Source organism: Caenorhabditis elegans, chromosome X (assembly GCF_000002985.6).
Source record: "Caenorhabditis elegans chromosome X".
Classification (NCBI taxonomy): Eukaryota; Metazoa; Nematoda; class Chromadorea; order Rhabditida; family Rhabditidae; genus Caenorhabditis; species Caenorhabditis elegans.
In genome coordinates, this window is record NC_003284.9 from 1,749,390 (window position 1) to 1,769,147 (window position 19,758).

The 19,758-nt window shown below is 37.5% G+C and overlaps 1 long non-coding RNA gene, 1 other non-coding gene and 1 pseudogene across 3 annotated transcripts; 2 read left to right on the forward strand and 1 right to left on the reverse strand.

Annotated features, from left to right (window-relative positions):
* The first annotated feature begins 6,769 nt into the window (after nt 1-6,769).
* On the forward strand, nt 6,770-8,399 carry Y75D11A.1 (annotated as a pseudogene). Its single transcript has 3 exons — nt 6,770-6,795; nt 7,545-7,612; nt 8,325-8,399. Coding segments are annotated over exons 1-3 (169 nt in total).
* Nucleotides 8,400-14,864: 6,465 nt separating this feature from the next.
* On the reverse strand, nt 14,865-14,938 carry Y75D11A.t2. The gene has a single exon. It is a non-coding gene; the product is annotated as a tRNA-Arg (tRNA).
* A 905-nt stretch (nt 14,939-15,843) lies between these two features.
* On the forward strand, nt 15,844-16,417 carry linc-64. The gene is made up of 4 exons (NR_102153.1): nt 15,844-15,905; nt 16,037-16,095; nt 16,149-16,255; nt 16,306-16,417. It is a non-coding gene; the product is annotated as a long non-coding RNA linc-64 (long non-coding RNA).
* The last annotated feature ends 3,341 nt before the right edge of the window (nt 16,418-19,758 follow it).

Genomic DNA, 19,758 nt, shown 5'->3' on the forward strand with positions numbered 1-19,758 from the left:
GCGGGTCCGCGTCTTACACCAAATGGCAAACTGATTTTTCCAACGGGGAGAAACACATGTAAAACTTCAGCACGAGTAGAAGTTGGTGATTTTGCCCAACTTATTTTTCTATTAGCTAGCATAACAAATTTCGTGAGTGTTGCATGTTTTTGCATAGTTTTGCTTCTGTAAATGTTGAAACTGCTTTTTTCTGTAGTGTTTTGTGCATTTTGGAACCTCAAAATCGATTCATATATTATTCGGCAAAAGAAAAACAATATTCATTCGAATCCAGCTTGGAATGGACGATTTTTTCTAACTAGCTAGTTTCCGTTTTCACAAATAATTTCAATAGGGATTCTCAGTTACATCTCGGGTCATTGATATGATAGTCACATAATTTTTCACGTTCGTCAAGTGCCAAACTAGACTGCTCTCTATGACAGATAGTAGACATTCACCGAGTCTGTATTTGAATATAATTTATCAACTTTAAAACAAAAATTATTGGAATTTTTTCTCAACACCCATTTTTGATGTTGCGGATAACTTGAAACATCTAAACTAATATACAACGGCCGGATGCCAGCTGTACTACCTAATTTTAGAGTAGAGAGTGTAGAAAACAAAATTTGCAACATTTTTCAAGTTGAAAGTATTGTGATAACTATCATAGTTTTAGGTAGTCTTCCAGCAGATCATCACTATACCGAATTCATTTCAAATTCTATATAATTTTTTCAGACCTATTAACCAACTTCATTAACTTCATTAACTCAGATTCGATTTTGATAACGGTCATAAAAACTTCTTTCAAAACTCTAAGCTGTGCCGTTCCATTTTTTTAAAACTCACTCTCATGAAAACTACAAAATCAATATAATTTTTATGTCTGAAATTGTTTCATATTCTACTGTTTTTTGTACCTCAATTCATAATCATTCCAGTTTCAACAATTCTTTTCTTCCAATATTTCCTTCATTTTATTTTGTATTTATTGATTTTGTGTTCACAGTATGGTTAACAAAAATATAATAAGTTGGGTGCAATATACAAATTATTTCTATGATCCAAGTTTAACTAATAAGTTGATCATAAACACATAGTTCTACACACTGATCTAGGATCCTCTTTGTTGCTTGCGTGAAGTTTCTCGGGAAACTCGGCCAAATGATCCACAGCTCTCATAACGACACTTATGTCACCGCTGACTTTCTGGAAACTTTTTCGTGAATTAACTACACACTAGAACAAATTAAAAAAGAAACAATCATGAATCGCTTGAAATATTCAGGTATGTCAAATGAATATTCAGAACTTCAGAACTTCAAATAGAGCATTTTTGAAAAGTAGATTAAAACCTAGAGAGCTTAATTTTGAGAATCCAGGTTCGAATGTAATTATTTTGAACTTTAATTGTTTTCTTTCTCAAAAAGTTTAAGAAAATTGAGACAAAGGAATTGTATAAAACACTTATCAAAAATACAATACATAACATAATTAAAATTTAAAATTTTTATCCTCGTGGCCTAGAATCTACCTAGTTAAAAAAATTTTACAGTGTCAATTTCATGTTTGGTCCCTTGCGGAATCGAAGCTCGGTGCAGAATTTTCGATTTTTGGAAAAAATCAAAAACCGATTGATCGATCAGAAGCTCCTCCGAAAAATTCATGAAACCGTTCCCTTCACAATCTCCTTCGATTTTTTTAACCACACGTGGAATGCACTGGGGGATCTTGTGAAAATGGTCGTCGTTGGCGGAGGGTTCATTTTGGTGATGATAGTCGTTATATACCTGGCGTGGTGTTGTTGTCCAATGTGTTCAAGTCGCAAGCATTCGAAAAGACAAATCACCTACTTTACTGATTATTATGTTTTTTTAAACATATATTTTAATTTGTGGATTTCTTTTACTCATGATGAATAAATAAATATAAATATAAGAGAAGTACTGCAAAAACTGTCTGGGAGAAGAATATTTGAATTCGTGGGCCAAAAGGTCGTAAACTTTCTTTAATTTTTTCAAAAAGACTCTTCGTTCTTAGAATTTCCATCATTTTTGTAGCAGCAGCAACAGTAGTAGTGTTTCTTTTGGGACGTTTTTAATGTTATTTGGCTATTTTAACACCATATCTGCACTAGTCGTACACTACCTCCAACAGAAATCTCAATACAATTGATATTTTTTCAATGTTCTATAATTCAATAATAGTTGTTGATTTTAGAATAAAACACTGGACTGAAGAATTATCACAATTTTCAAATTTCAATTCTACTGGTATTACCACTTAACATTCGTCATTCTGTTTATTACCTAGGTTGCCAACTCCGAGAGGTATTCTGCTTTTATTACTCTGGAGATATTTGCGACAATGACGTGAGATTTACGGCGGCTGGAATAAGGCGTAGCTGAGCATTTATCGATTCGATAATGTGTGTTGAGCAACACAACTATTTTTATTCATTCTATTCGATTTGTTGGTTGCCTGTGTGACGGCCTCAATTTTTTCCCCAATTTTTTCTATTCAAGAATTTATTCATTTTGGATTTACAAGTAAGTTTTATTTTTATTCTAAAGTTTTGTAGCTATTTATTTCAAATTTTCAGTTCAAATGTTTCAATATTTGCCATGAACAGCATTCTTCTATTTACCAGCCACAAGTACGTTTTATCATATATATGTCCTTTACAATATTATTTACTTTAAAAAATTTTTACGGTGCCAGTTTCATATTTGGTCCCTTGCGGAGTCGACGCTCGGTGCAGACTTCTACTATGTTCTCTTTCTACAGAAAATCGGGGAGGACTTGCTGGGTGATCTTAAAGGAGATGGGCTCGGAATGCTAACAGACGAGATGCCGGCGGGAACAAAAATCGTTGCGGTTGTTACCGGTTGCGCCACCATATGTTACTCTCTGTGGCATCCCACTATATTTTACTCTCTGTGGCTTCCCACCATATTTTACTCTCTGTGGCTTCCCACCATATTTTACTCTCTGTGGCTTCCCACCATAGTTTACTCTCTGTGGCTTCCCACCATATTTTACTCTCTGTGGCTTCCCACCATATTTTACTCTCTGTGGCTTCCCACCATATTTTACTCTCTGTGGCTTCCCACCATATGTTACTCTCTGTGGCATCCCACTATATTTTACTCTCTGTGGCTTCCCACCATATTTTACTCTCTGTGGCTTCCCACCATATTTTACTCTCTGTGGCTTCCCACCATATGTTACTCTCTGTGGCTTCCCACCATATTTTACTCTCTGTGGCTTCCCACCATATTTTACTCTCTGTGGCTTCCCACTATATTTTACTCTCTGTGGCTTCCCACCATAGTTTACTCTCTGTGGCTTCCCACCATATTTTACTCTCTGTGGCTTCCCACCATAGTTTACTCTCTGTGGCTTCCCACCATATTTTACTCTCTGTGGCTTCCCACTATATTTTACTCTCTGTGGCTTCCCACCATATTTTACTCTCTGTGGCTTCCCACCATAGTTTACTCTCTGTGGCTTCCCACCATATTTTACTCTCTGTGGCTTCCCACTATATTTTACTCTCTGTGGCTTCCCACCATAGTTTACTCTCTGTGGCTTCCCACCATATTTTACTCTCTGTGGCTTCCCACTATATTTTACTCTCTGTGGCTTCCCACCATAGTTTACTCTCTGTGGCTTCCCACCATATTTTACTCTCTGTGGCTTCCCACCATAGTTTACTCTCTGTGGCTTCCCACCATATTTTACTCTCTGTGGCTTCCCACTATATTTTACTCTCTGTGGCTTCCCACCATATTTTACTCTCTGTGGCTTCCCACTATATTTTACTCTCTGTGGCTTCCCACCATATGTTACTCTCTGTGGCTTCCCACTATATTTTACTCTCTGTGGCATCCCACTATATTTTACTCTCTGTGGCTTCCCACCATATTTTACTCTCTGTGGCTTCCCACTATATTTTACTCTCTGTGGCTTCCCACCATATTTTACTCTCTGTGGCTTCCCACTATATTTTACTCTCTGTGGCATCCCACTATATTTTACTCTCTGTGGCTTCCCACCATATTTTACTCTCTGTGGCTTCCCACTATATTTTACTCTCTGTGGCTTCCCACCATATTTTACTCTCTGTGGCTTCCCACTATATTTTACTCTCTGTGGCTTCCCACCATATGTTACTCTCTGTGGCTTCCCACTATATTTTACTCTCTGTGGCATCCCACTATATTTTACTCTCTGTGGCTTCCCACCATATTCTACTCTCTGTGGCTTCCCACTATATTTTACTCTCTGTGGCTTCCCACCATATTTTACTCTCATGTGGCTTCCCACTATATTTTACTCTCTGTGGCTTCCCACCATATGTTACTCTCTGTGGCTTCCCACTATATTTTACTCTCTGTGGCATCCCACTATATTTTACTCTCTGTGGCTTCCCACCATATTTTACTCTCTGTGGCTTCCCACTATATTTTACTCTCTGTGGCTTCCCACCATATTTTACTCTCTGTGGCTTCCCACTATATTTTACTCTCTGTGGCTTCCCACCATATGTTACTCTCTGTGGCTTCCCACTATATTTTACTCTCTGTGGCATCCCACTATATTTTACTCTCTGTGGCTTCCCACCATATTTTACTCTCTGTGGCTTCCCACTATATTTTACTCTCTGTGGCTTCCCACCATAGTTTACTCTCTGTGGCTTCCCACTATATTTTACTCTCTGTGGCATCCCACTATATTTTACTCTCTGTGGCTTCCCACCATATTTTACTCTCTGTGGCTTCCCACTATATTTTACTCTCTGTGGCTTCCCACCATATTTTACTCTCTGTGGCTTCCCACCATATGTTACTCTCTGTGGCTTCCCACCATATTTTACTCTCTGTGGCTTCCCACCATATGTTACTCTCTGTGGCTTCCCACCATATTTTACTCTCTGTGGCTTCCCACCATATTTTACTCTCTGTGGCTTCCCACCATATTTTACTCTCTGTGGCTTCCCACTATATTTTACTCTCTGTGGCATCCCACTATATTTTACTCTCTGTGGCTTCCCACCATATTTTACTCTCTGTGGCTTCCCACCATATGTTACTCTCTGTGGCTTCCCACTATATTTTACTCTCTGTGGCTTCCCACCATATTTTACTCTCTGTGGCTTCCCACCATATGTTACTCTCTGTGGCTTCCCACTATATTTTACTCTCTGTGGCTTCCCACCATATTTTACTCTCTGTGGCTTCCCACCATATGTTACTCTCTGTGGCTTCCCACCATATTTTACTCTCTGTGGCATCCCACTATATTTTACTCTCTGTGGCTTCCCACCATATTTTACTCTCTGTGGCTTCCCACCATATTTTACTCTCTGTGGCTTCCCACTATATTTTACTCTCTGTGGCTTCCCACCATATGTTACTCTCTGTGGCTTCCCACCATATTTTACTCTCTGTGGCTTCCCACTATATTTTACTCTCTGTGGCTTCCCACCATATGTTACTCTCTGTGGCTTCCCACTATATTTTACTCTCTGTGGCATCCCACTATATTTTACTCTCTGTGGCTTCCCACCATATTTTACTCTCTGTGGCTTCCCACTATATTTTACTCTCTGTGGCTTCCCACCATATTTTACTCTCTGTGGCTTCCCACCATATTTTACTCTCTGTGGCATCCCACTATATTTTACTCTTTGTGGCTTCCCACCATATTTTACTCTCTGTGGCATCCCACTATATTTTACTCTTTGTGGCTTCCCACCATATTTCACTCTCTGTGGCATCCCACTATATTTTACTCTCTGTGGCGGTTTAGGAGACCGATGCCTTATCACAGTTGATTTGCGGTTCACGTATTATTCGTTAAAAAATTCTTCGCGCGCTCATTATTTGAGTACCCGCTAACATGTGTATTGTACGTGTGTTACACGCGTATCCCGAACACTCATGTACAATTCGCGAATAAATCGCGTATACCGAAGGATTTTTTCGGGATTCGTGTACAAATAACGTATAATTTATGTATTTTCCGATAATTTGTTCGGAATTCGCGAATAAATCTGAAATATCGAGGAAATTATTCATGAATACCGAATTTAGTTTTTGAACTGCACTTCAAATAGGAATTTATTTTTTAAACAAATATAATACAATACAGTTAAGAAACATGAAAATAACAATTAAAATTGCTAATAATGTACAAAAAAGGAAGAAATCGATAAAATTATAGTCTTGCTCGGCCGCTGGTCATCAAACACCTCCCGAAAAATTCCTCGAAGTTGATTTCGATCGAAGTTGATTCCTGCAAGTAATTTTCCAATAATCCCTCAGAAATTTATTTTAACATATTTTTTTCATTCAAAATTTTTAGATTTGGATTATGAAATGATATAATTCTACTTTTAAATTGAATCAAATATTTCTTCGTTCCGTTTTTCCTGATATTTTCTACATAAATTTTCCCAATAATAGGCACAAACGATTTGTTTCAATAATTAATTATTTAATTCTCGAAAGAAAGAAACTACGGTGCGCTAGTACTCAAACACTGCGACGTCAGAGCGCAGACAAAATTTTATATTTGTTTCTCTTTTTTGTTTTTTGTTCTTAAAGCTGTGGTTCAATTGTTTTTTCTCAATGAATTACGTATACTCCTTTAAATCGATATAAAATTTCATTAATTCAGGAAAAAGGAAACTAATGGAGGTTTCGCGGTTAGTTTGGCTTCAAGAACTCGAGGTTCTCTCCGCCGTTCATTTTTATAGGTTTGAAGGATTCGGGAGAAGATGAAGAAACGATGTCGTCATGATTTGTAAGTTTTTTTTGCTTAAAAAATTTTTAAATTAAAAGAAAAGCTCACTTGAAAAGTTTTTCCGCAGATTTCCTTCTGGAGCTCCAATCTCATGCGTTTCCGGGTCTCATCGCCTGTAACAAAAAATTTTTAATTTTAAACTTAAAAGCTAATTTTTATATTAAGAATTCCATGCGGGAAATCACTTTTTCATCTTCGAATTAAGTTTTCAAAGTCGGGGAACCAAGAAATCATGAAAAGCCAATTAAAAAGTGAAGAAATTGTTTTATTTTTCGACAAAATTGATAATTTTGAGCAAAAACGTAGTGAATTTTTCGTTTTATTCTAAACATGGATGGTATCTTGTTTCTAAAATATCTTGTTTCTAAAACTTTAAATTTCTTATTTCCCTTTTTTTGAGTTTTCAAACATCAAAAATGATTTTAAAAAATATTACGCAAAATTGTTCGAAAAACTTCGGAAAACTGTTTTTCTAGCTGAATTTTAATGAGAAATATTTTTTTATTGCTTTTTTTAAAAAATCAAAGAAAGACGAAATGTCATGCAATTAAGGAATTCAAAAATCAAGAAATGCCCACCCCTGTGGTGGACGCCCCGAGGAAAAATGTTGAATTTTAAGATTTTTTTCGGAAAGTTCTTTATCTTTTAGCTTAATCGCCAAAAACTTGAATCGGGAGTTCTTGGAAATTTCTATAGAGGAATTTGGAAAAAAAAGTGCTTTCAAGCTTTTCATGCAACTATATTTTCAGGAGTAGGCGATTCGGAATCTGTGGATCACCAAGGACAGCAGAAATTCTTCTACCAACTTGATGAACCGGTATGTTTTTTCCAGAAAAAATATTGAAACTTTGAGCTTAAATCTTACCAACAACAAAATTTTTGGCATAAATTATTTGAGCTATGATCGAAATTTTTCGAAAAAAAATAACTTTGAATATTTTTGAAGTACTATAAAATTGCATCGAATTAGTTTATATTTTATCTTATTATTATCAAAAAATATAAATCGCAACGGCCACGTGGCTTTTGTTTTTTATTATTTTTTATTTACGCTCCTCCTGCAATTTTATTATCAAATAGAATTTAAAAATTGAACTAAAGGTAACACATGGGAGGAGCGTAAATGAAAAATATATATAAACAAAAAACCACGTGGCCATGCGATTTATATTTTTTGATAATATATCGAAGTTGCAACCACCGGTGAATTGTGGAAGAATTTTTCCGAAAGCTCATGAGAGCTTGGTAAATATGAATTTTGAGCACTGCAGAAAAAACGGCTGACGGCCAGCTTAAAGGTTTTTGGAACATCACTAGCGCCTATGTCAAAATTTTAGGAACATAAGCATTTTTAATAGAGTATTCGAATTTTGGAACTCAAGTTTTAGTTTCTTTTTCTCGAACTTTTTCTTTAAAAAACCCTAAAAATTAATCTTAACATTTTCAATTTGTTCAAATACTACTAAAAACCGAGATTTCTTCGTTTTTCCATAAAAATGATTATGTCATTCGAAAAATGTTGATTACAGGAGTACAACAACTTCACAAAACGATTGGATCGCTTCGATGACCGTCGACAGAAGAAAAATTTATTTTCTACATAATTTGTCTAAAAGTTGGGAATTTTTCGAAAAAAAAACTATTCGATTTTTTTGGAAAAAAATTTGAAAAATTTTTTGTCTCGAAAACATGATTAGATATTTATCAAAAGATAAAAGTTGGTAGTTTCTTTGATCGATATGCTCACAACACAATTCCAGATGAAAAATTCAGGTACGGTAGGAATATTAAACTCGAAAAATGAGCTCACTTTGGGAGCGTATATCTCCGTGGAGAAAAATAGCATGCAATAGCGAACAACTAGACAATTGTTTGCCTTGAAGTAAAGAATACAATTTTAGTTAGACGTTTTTCACCAAAAAAATTGGGAGCCGAGATAAAAGTTGGTTCAAAGTGGCTCGTATGTTCATGATTTTTCTACGTTTATATCTCGGTCCCCAATTTTTTTGTGAAAAAAATCTTACTAAAAAGTTGTTCTTCACTTCAAGCCAAACAATTTGTAAGTTCTTCGCTAAAGAATAAAATTTTTCTTCGCGGAGATATAGGATTCCGAAATATGCTCCTTTTTGGAACATACTGTTTCTGTACCTCAATTTGTTATCTGAAATTGTGTCCTGGTTATCTAAAAATTTCTAGAAAAAAATTGAAAAATTTAACCCTTTGGACTTTTTTTCAAAATTTGTTCTAACTACTCAAAACTTGGTCAGATGTATTAGAAAAATGTAAAGTTGATTGTTTTTCTTAGAAAAGTACATCTTTATAGTTGATCATTTTTTACAAAAAAAAATGGTGGTCGAGATAGGAACAGAAAAAGAAGTAGAGAATAAAAGCATGAAGCTGCCGCAATTAACACAACTTTATCTCGATCACCAATTTTTTTCATGAAAAACGTTTAACTACAAAATTGTACTTTAAATTAAGATAAGCAACTTTGTAGTTGAACACTTTGTCATAAAAATTTTTTCCACGGAGATAAAAGCATCCAAAGTGAAAGCGTTTTTTGAACTTAGGAGTTCTACTATATCTCAGGTTTTCGTTTGAATTCGTGTTCAGAACATCGAGACTGAAAAAAACAATCAATTTCACATTTGTCTATAACGTGTGATCAAATTATGAAAAGTTTTCAAAAAAAAAATTCGAAAAAATTTTAGAAAATTTTCATAAGGGGGGCCCTTTGGATTTTTTTTCAAAAAAATTCAAAAAATTATTTTTCTATAGTTGTCAATTATTTATCAGATATTGTAGAAATATGTTCACTTGTTCGTTTCCATAAGTTTTCTTACCAAATGTGGTGAACAGATAGGAGCACCTAATTGAGTCAAATATCACTGATTTTGACTGATGATATCTCGGTACTCTGCACAGAAAGCAAACAACTATTAAACATGAAACATGTTCCACTAAGAACTAAGAAACTGTAAAAACCTCTATTCCTCTAACTGATCTACCTACTATGCAAGTTTTTCGAAGTCATGCCCCAGATCGGGCAAGCAAGATATCAAAAATTGTCAACTACAAACTTGTTCAAGTTGTTATGGAACATGTTTCATGTTTAATAGTTGTTTGCTTTCTGTGCAGAGTACCGAGATATCATCAGTCAAAATCAGTGATATTTGACTCAATTAGGTGCTCCTATCTGTTCACCACATTTGGTAAGAAAACTTATGGAAACGAACAAGTAAACATATTTCTATAATATCTGATAAATATTTGACAACTTTAGAAAAATAATTTTTTGGATTTTTTTGAAAAAAAAATCCAAAGGGCCCCCCTTATGAAAATTTTCTAAAATTTTTTCGAATTTTTTTTTTGAAAACTTTTCATAATTTAATCAGACGTTATAGACAACTGTGAAATTGATTGTTTTTTTTCAGTCTCGATGTTCTGAACACGAGTTCAAACGAAAACCTGAGGTATAGTAGAACTCCTAAGTTCAAAAAACGCTTTCACTTTGGATGCTTTTATCTTCGCGGAAAAAATTTTTATGACAAAGTGTTTAACTACAAAGTTGTTTATCTTAATCTGAAGTACAATTTTGTAGTTGATTGTTTTTTCTCAAAAAATTTGTGGTCCAGATATGAAGATAAAAAGAAGTAGAAAATACAAGCATGAAGGTGTCGAACTTTACACAACTTTATCTCAACCAACAAATTTTTTGATAAAAAACGATCAACTACAAAGTTGTACTTTAGATTAAGATAAACAACTTTGTAGTTGATCACATAGCCATAAAAATTTTTTTCGAGGAGATATAAGCATCCAAAGTGAATGCGTTTTTTGAATATATGAGTTCTGCTAAACCTCAGGTTTTTGTCTGAAATCGTGTTGAGAACATCTAAACTTAAAAAAAAATCAACCAATTTTACATTTTTTATAACATCTAATCGAATTTTGAAAAGTTAAAAAAATTTCGAAAAAATTTTAAAACTTGTAATTTGGATTTTTTTATTCTAACTTTTTTTCAAGATATTTAATTGCAAACTTTTTGTTTTTTTGCTCAATAAATTTTTTGAAAACGATGTGCATTCTATGAATTTTCTCTGAACATACCTGGACCTGAGTTCTCCATGTTGGCGGGGAAATCCAGGAAGATGTTGCGTTGGAAGGACTCCAGTAGAACATCGTTGAAAAACTTTGTCACCATATGCTCCTTGCGATCTCATTATTGAACCTACAACGCAGAAAACCTTGGAAACAGTGATTATTATTAAAAACAATTTACCTGTTTTGAGCCGTTGTGGAATCGAAGAATCTGGATCGTGTCCGAGACGCCCTACGGTACCGTACTTTGGAAAAATGGGAAAATAATCTTAATTCTTATACTAGCTTAAAGTATATTATAATAGAAATTTAACTTCTCTTATTCGGAATTTTAGTCTATTTTTTGTAGTGAAGTGCAAGAAATTCTGAATTTCAATCAGAATATTTGAATTTAGTCGAGTAATTATTGAACGTATCTTCAAAATGGTATTTTTATTTCCATTAAAAAGTTGTTTTGCATGTTCTATGAAGTTGAATTCCTGCACCTCAGAACGTTTTCAGTTAAAATCAATAAATTTGTCTCAAGTAATGCTTACCCCATTTCCTCAGGCGTCCCCCAGGGCTCCGTGTCTGGCCCCCTTCTCTTTATACTATTTATAAATGACTTGTTGATCGACCTCGAACCTAATATCCACGTCTCATGCTTTGCGGACGATATTAAAATTTTCCATCATAATCCCTCTACGCTCCAAAATTCGATTGACACTATAGTCAAATGGTCAAAGAAAAACAAACTTCCTCTTGCCCCTGCCAAATCTTCTGTCCTCTCTCTTGGATCCCGTAACTCCAACCACACGTATAGAGTGGATAATGTCCCCATTCTTCCATCCTCCACAGTCCGCGATTTAGGTCTTATCACAGATTTTAAATTAAACTTTGAACCTCATATTATAAAAATTAGCTGCCTAGCCATGCTAAGGGCTAAGCAAATTCTCAAAGCGTTCTCCTCTAACTCCCACAAGTTATAGCCACTTATTTAAAACATACGTTGCCCCCATCATAAACTATTGTTCTGAGATCTACTCCCCTTCACCCAACTCCTCACTCTCTGCCATACTTGAAAAACCGCTTAGGACCTTCACCAAACGCGTCCTGCAAAGGTGCAACGTTAAATTCACCTCTTACGAAAACAGACTGTGCATCATGGAACTATTCTCTACCAGACACACTAGAATTAAAGCTCAAATGAAACTATTATATAGACTTCTTACCGGTTCTACTCATTTCTCTAAATTAACTCAGTTTGTCAAGTTCTCTAATTCCAATAGGAGACCCATGATTCTGGTTAGGAAAGACACATGCACCTCTCATTTCTTTGCCAAATCCATTCCTATTTGGAACAATCTTGTCAAAAATATACCGGTATTTCTCTCCCCCTATCAGTTTTCAAACTTTCTCGATCTCAATATTCCCCGGTATTAACTTTTATCCGCTGGTTCTCTTTGACTTCTAATTGATCTCTTCTACCACATTACCCTCTCTCTCCTTTCGCGTCCCAAACTCGAGACGTACTCTTTCTGGGTTAGTCTCGTTTTACCGTTTTATTTAACACTCAAAATTCAATTGTACAGTTGTAAATTGCATTAGTTATGTTAAATAAATAAATCAAATCAAGTTCTATTGAGAATACGAAATACCTATAAATTGACTTTCTTTTCTTTCAAAAAAAGTAACAATAACCTAAATTTCAAAAATTAGTGAGAATGTCACTACTACATTGAAGCTTACATTGAAGCTTAAGATATAATATATGTATATTCTTGAACTGTATAATTTAGAAACTATTTTTCTAATTTTCTTAACTAATTTAGCAGGAATCCTCGGAAAATGTGTTCCTTTGTCTTGGAAACCATTGAAACGGGAAAATTTGCTGAAAAAACATTAATTATGTCGACTATTTCTGCATAAATTTGCGAAGGAATACATTATTGACAATATTATCGAATAAAAATAGAAAAAAATTACTTGGAAAACGGAAAAATCATTTAAAAAGGGACAAAAAATAGACAAAAAATAATTTATTGATTTGAATTTATCTCTTTGGATATTCCCGATTAATTCGAGAAAAACTCGCGTATCGCGAAAATGGTCGCATTTTTTCGTTATACGCGTATTTTCAACGAATTTTTTTTGTGACTCAAATATTCGTTTCGCGATACATGATTTATACGCGAATTGAACGCGTATACGAATAATACGCGAACCGCAAATCAACTGTGATTATCCATTAGGCTACACGGGTACGGATGACCGGAAGTTAACTACTAGTTACAGCGTGGGTTGGGGAGGTGTGAAGCATGGTGGACCACCCTGCTTTAAACGCAAGGGTGGTCCCAAGTTTTTATAAGCCAAACAGTGCGCTGTATTTCTAGATGCGTAGAATACTTACTTACTTTGATACTTTGATGTCCGTTGGGTTCAAGTTGCGAGGCAACTGCGGACAAACTCTTTCCATTTTTCACGGTCGGTGTGTGCGATGGACAGCCATGGAGCCTTCGGAGTGAGCATTCCTAGTCTTCTTCTCCCAACGACGACTTGTCCCGACATGGCGGAATTGTGGTGAAATTTTGCGTATTCTTCGTCGATATCCTTAGCCCATCTCTTCTTCTGTCCTCCAACGGCACGTTTCCAATTTTTGTTGTGGCTCGGGTCCCATTCCGTGCAGATTTTTGTCCATCGGTTTGGATCTCTCCGTAGAATGTGTCCTGCAAATCTTGATTGTTTTGCAAGGAGGTAACGTTCCAAGTTGAAGTTACAGCCTCGAATTTCTGCAGCGTCGATGAGACCGGTGACAGTTCTTTTGAGTCTCAACGTGGATCCAGCATTACAAGTCCAAGTTTTACTAGCATACAGGAGAGCTGGTAGCACATTTTGCTTGAAGAGGATGATATTTTCCTTGTTTGGCATGATTCTCAAGACTTCTTTGATTCCAACCAGAGCACCCCAACCTGCTCTTATTCTCCTCGAGATCTCTTCGTCAATTGAGCCAGAAATGTCGATCCAGCGACCCAGATAGCGGCAGCCAGGCACGGGAATGATGGGGGATCCGTTGAAAAGGACGTCTTGGCTCCGGCAAAACTTGTTCTTCAGAAGAACAGTCTTTGACTGATCGATCTTGAGTCCGTAATAAGAACTTATTCGGTCCAAAATTTCCAGTCGTTCTTGAACTTCTTCCGGTGTGGAGCATATCAAGACTACGTCATCCGCAAATTCGAGTCTTCTTATGTGTCTGCCTTCCACACTGATGCCAACTCCAGCGAGCTCGTTGTCGCAATCCGTCAGAATAGCTTGGAGAGCAGCACTGAAGAGAGCTGGGGAAGCTGAGTCTCCTTGACGAACCCCGGTGCAGAGGTTGACTTTGAGCTTCTTATCGTGCACTGTGATCTCAGCTTGTCCTCTCTCCATCATCTCCTGAATCATCTTGCGCATGGCGGGATCGGCTCCTGCTCTTTCAAGACTGGAAACCACAGAAGAGTGGGATATTTTGTCGAAAGCCGTCTGGTAGTCAATGAATAGAAGAAGGAGTGGGAGCTGGAATTCGTTGCACTTTTCGATGAGCATGGTGAGACTTTGGATGTTGTCAGCACAGCATCTCCCTTTCCTAAAGCCGTTTTGACTTTCGTCCAGGTAGCTCTCCAGGGTCGGTGTCAGCCTTCTGGTCAGAATGCCCGAGAACATTTTGCTCAGAATGGGGAGGAGCGAGATTGGCCGGAAGTCTTTAATCTTGGTGGCTTTTGCCTTTTTTGGTATCAGCTTGACATCCGCTATTTTCCAATGATCAGGTACCTTGTTGTGGTGGAGGATGTCGTTGAACAGAGCAGTTACTGAGTCTACAACAGTGTCTCCTCCATTTTTGAGCATCGCAGCGTCCACGTTGTCGAGGCCTGGAGCAGATTTGGTCTTGAGTTTTCTGATCTCCAGACGTACTTCGCATTTGAGAATGGCTGGGACGGGATCAGAAGGAATTTCACCCGTGGCAGGACTCGAACCCGCATCCTTTGGTTTAGGAGACCGATGCCTTATCCATTTAGGCTACACGGGTACGGGTGACCGGAAGGGAAGTTGACTACTAGTTACAGCGTGGGTTGGGTGGGTGTGAAGCATGGTGGACCACCCTGCTTTAAACGCAAGGGTGGTCCCAAGTTTTTATAAGCCAAACAGTGCGCTGTATTTCTAGATGCGTAGAATTTCTTAGCATACTATAGCGTTCTGGTATCGCGTAGCGTTTTGAAGTTGTTTAGGGTTTTGTATAGCGTTCTGTTTAGCATTTCAAAATTGCATAGCGTTTTGCCGAAAATTAGCCGAATGAGCCGTTCGCAGTATAGTAAATGCGTTCTACCGAACAAAACGCTTAACCTGGTTGTGACGCGAGTTATGCAAAAATTAGATATTATAACCTTATTTTTGGTCATTTTGTTTTCAAATTTAAAAAAAATTAAAGGTGTTTTTTTTCGAAAAAAATGCGTAAACGCAGCCGGGGTACTGTAGATAAATTGCGTACAGGTATCACTTCTCAGGCCGTGACAAAATAGCAAAACCTCTACAGACAACACTACTGATGATCATTGTGCTGGTCGCTAATACACGTATCGGTGTCGTGTTTCTACCACCTCCACTCTTTACGCGTTTGTTTCCATTTCTTCGTCTCGCTGATCTCCACTTTATTTCGAAATAGTCATTGCTCCATAAAAAAACCTGCGTCTCGTCGGTGTTCACCAGTTTTCAAATTCATTCGATGTCAAAAGCTCTCTCTTCGATACGTTTGCCTAAAAAATTTTCGAATATACATTTCCAGATGCGTTTCAACACAACTTGGGTATGGATGTTTGTGTGACGTCCTCTTGATTTTTCCTACTTCTCAGATTTATTTCATCCAATGACCAGTGGTAAGTAACTAAGGTGTGAATTAGAATCACAAAAACTGAAAATATTGTCTTTTAGGTTGTCTGCTGGACGATCAAGCTTCGAAGTTCAAGCTGAAACACGGAACCACTCGATATTTGCTGAGAGTAAGTTATTTTTTCTAAAAAAATCGAATATAAGCCCAGAAAATATTTATTTAATATTCCAACTCGGAGAATAGATTAACATGATTTCCACACAAAAATTTCAAAAAAAAACTACATAATTCCGTTTTTAGGACCTCCGTGTACCTGAAACAATATGACTACAAGCTCCAAGGAAGTGAACGCCGTCCTGGTTCGTTCATAGAAAATGCTAGTTAGCAATTCGTAAAATCAAAAAAAATTCAGCACTCTTCTTCTATGCACTATCCTTCGGAACATTTAGCACCAATTCATTTATTCAGCATAAGTAAAGAGTTGAATCACGTGCTGCTCTTGCCGGTTTCTTACCCTCTGTAAGTTTTTTTTTCAATTGAAAATTGAATTTAGGTTGTAAATATTTCAGACAGCCTGGAAGTCTTCAATTTGAATCGAATAGTGAGGACGAGTTAATCGAGCCGTTGCCTGGCGACAAAAAATAAGAAAATGGAAAATGATTCAATAAATGGTTTTATTCTGAGACGATTAATTTCATTATTAGAAAATGTAATTTCGGATAACAAATTTGCAGAATGCATCAGATATTTTAAGGTACCTAAGTTCAGATCTCAGAGATGTATCCCAAAAATCGATTCGGAATGTGTTTGAACTTGAAAGTACCAATTTCTTCTTCTACGCAACTCGAAACAATAATTTACCACGCATCTCGAAAAAAAAAAACTTTGGACCACCCATGCGTTTAAAGCAGGGTGGTCCACCATGCTTCACACCCCCCAGAAAACGTAATTTTATAAAATTTTTAAGTTTACACTAACCATCACATCTTTCTCCTTAAAGGTGTTGGCACGGTTGCCAACAGTTTTCGTATCCAAGTAGTCCAAGGGACAAATAGCAAAATAAGAAAGATTTATTCAAAATGTAGAAAAATATAACCCTACAATACAAAAAGTTATCTTATATACCCCTAAACCCCTCAATAAAACAATAAAAGCTACCCCGCAAAAGCCATAAATATTCACCTTCGCACAACAGTTTTATTAACCATCAAATCGTTGATGTTTGAAACATCTCCGATTTGACACTCCCGGGCAAATAAAGGTTGGAATCAGGACCTACTAAAAATATTTAGTGCGAAATCTTAGTCTTTGGTTCCTACGACGGGTTATAAAATATCTAGATCCAAGTTTCCTAACAATAATAAAAGAAATTATAAATACAACAACTAACCCTAATACAATCAAAATGTTTTGGATTCCCTCAAAGATATTTTTGGCGAAATTAAAGAGAACTTGACCGAAAGAGAAGGAGGAAGACTTAACAGTTTCAAAAGGGTTCGCAAAATATGACTTATTCATGGAGAAGGTGGGTGGATCCTTTAGTCGTCCGCTAAGCATCCAGTTAGTCCGTAAGCCACAATCCGCAGTGCAATTGACCAAAACACCTTGATCCGGGGTTGAGAATGTCCAAATCATTGCTGTTCCTTCAGGACCGCATTGAACCGAGCCATCCATTGCATTACACAGAACTCTTGCCATCATTTTCCGCTTTGATTTACATGACAGTTGAGCCTGTCCTCCAGTGGCACAAGAGTAGCACCCGCTCAGCTGTCCGATCTGTTTCACTTGACACGATTGTACTTGAGTTAGTCTTGACACAGAAGCATTCCGAAACTCTACATTGAACGATACCACTGCTTCTAAAATAGCTGACGTGACAACAGTATCCTTGATCTTCATAACCTGATGGTTTATTCCACGAACTGGAAGTCTGTTCTTTTTGGAATGGCCTCCTATTTCTTCGTTTGTGCACTGACAGTTTACAGTTGTTGAGAAACCTGAGCAACGACATAGATCTGGATCAAATATGCATTTGAAATCTTCGGCAGTTTTGCGATCTTTACATTGAAGCTCACCCGTAAAGCCCTTTGCGGGGCTCCCGGGGGCCGACGGTGGTGTGTAAGTGAACGCCGTCCATTGATCTTTCATAGTTCCAAATGAAAATGCCGTAATGAAAGTAGCTGAGTGGGCTTGAAGCGGGACGCTCGTATGTGAAATTGGTGTAATGCTCACATTGGTTCCCGGTACTTGAAATTTAACTCCTGGTGTCATCTCCGTAGTGAACGTCTTGTCTCCAACAGATATTTCAACGTGCAACCGATTTGTCCAACTTGGACAAGTAAAGATTTCATAAATCGTGTTACTCGTCGGGACGACATAATAGCGGTAGAATAAACAGCTTGGATCCACATAAAAACAGCTGCATGTAATCCCTCCACATCCTGGCGCACAAGCCGTGAATCCTGGCTTACTTTTTGCTGCTTGACTCAATTCCGGAAGGTTCTCGTCACCTGACATTTTGCCACATTTCTCCACCGAGCAGCTGCCTGCTGAATCGCATCTACGAGTATATTCATATTCGAGCTTGAAGTCCCTGGAGAAGAAGACCGTGTGCTTCTGGCAATAACTGACCAGTGCTGTGGCTGTGATCTTGAGAGTCTCGACCTCGATGTCCTCCTTCGTCTTTATCATCAAACAAGACTGTGACGCATTTGCCTTCACGGTAACGATGGAGACGCTGTTGAGAATGCAGTTTGTTCTTTCCTCGGTTTGAAAACACGCGTTTTCGCTCGCCGTAAGATGAGCGATGTCGTTACACGCCAATGTGAACTGCAATTGTATGAAGATAACCACCATCAAGATTCGATAATCTTGTATCTTTTGACGACGACCACGACGACGACAGTATTGAGCAAACTGTATCATGAATAGTTGAAGTCCCCAGTATATTGTCCGAGCAATACTGATCATTGTCCCAACGATGATATGACCACAACGACACAAGCTGAGCGCCAGTTGTAGAATAGTGGATACAATAAATACTCCTCCAAGGAAAACCACCATTATCAATCCCATATGCACCAATTCCGTAACGCTTGCTTGTGATGACTTGTGACTGTCGCTGTGTGTAGGAAGTGTTGCCGCTCTCGTTGTTGGAATGAAGAAAGAAATTGCAAGTAATGTAGCCATTGTCATAGCTGTCGTGCTTCCAGAAATCCGACGAGATCTTCGAAGACCGGCTGATCCAGAATCTTCCGATCCTTTCCTTGCTTCATCCGATGTTGCCCTGATTGGACTCTCTGTGACATCTATTTCCAGTTGATGTATCTTTGTTAATGGTCGTTCAACAACTTTCCCAGTACAAGGCGTGAACAATTTTGCAGATCGTTTATGCACTTCTTCTACTTTTGCCAATGGCCAATTCATTTTGTTCGAATCCGATTCGATCATCACCACGTCTCCAACACATAAGTCTCGTGTAACTGCGTGTGGATTTTGTCGATGTTTTGTTTGAGTCCTCGAATGCAGTAACTGAATATACTCCTCCTTCCAACGACGAATAAAGTATTCTATCATAGAACTACTTCTCATCCAAATTTCTATCAGCTGTCCATGCGATGTCTTCAGAAGAGACGCATCCAGCGTTTCCTCCACTGTAAGCAATTTCCCGTCTCTTTTCTGTGGAAACACAAAATCCGATGGACGAAGAGGGCGAATATCGTCGGCAGAAACATAGGTGAGTGGTCTGTTATTCACAACAGCTTCTGCTTCTTTGAGTAAAGTCCTTAAATCTTCTTCGTCCAGTAACGTTTTGGTAGATCCCGCTCGAATTAAACAGTTCTTAAAGAGAGCAATCATTCTTTCATAGAATCCGCCGCTCCATGGAGAAAGTGCCGGAATGAACTTGAAAGTGGGCAGAGTTTGGGAACTTGACATTGATGACATTTGTTTTTGTGCTTCTTCCGTGACTTGAGCCAGCATCTTGATCTGAGCAGCATTGTCTGTGATGATAGTCTGTGGTG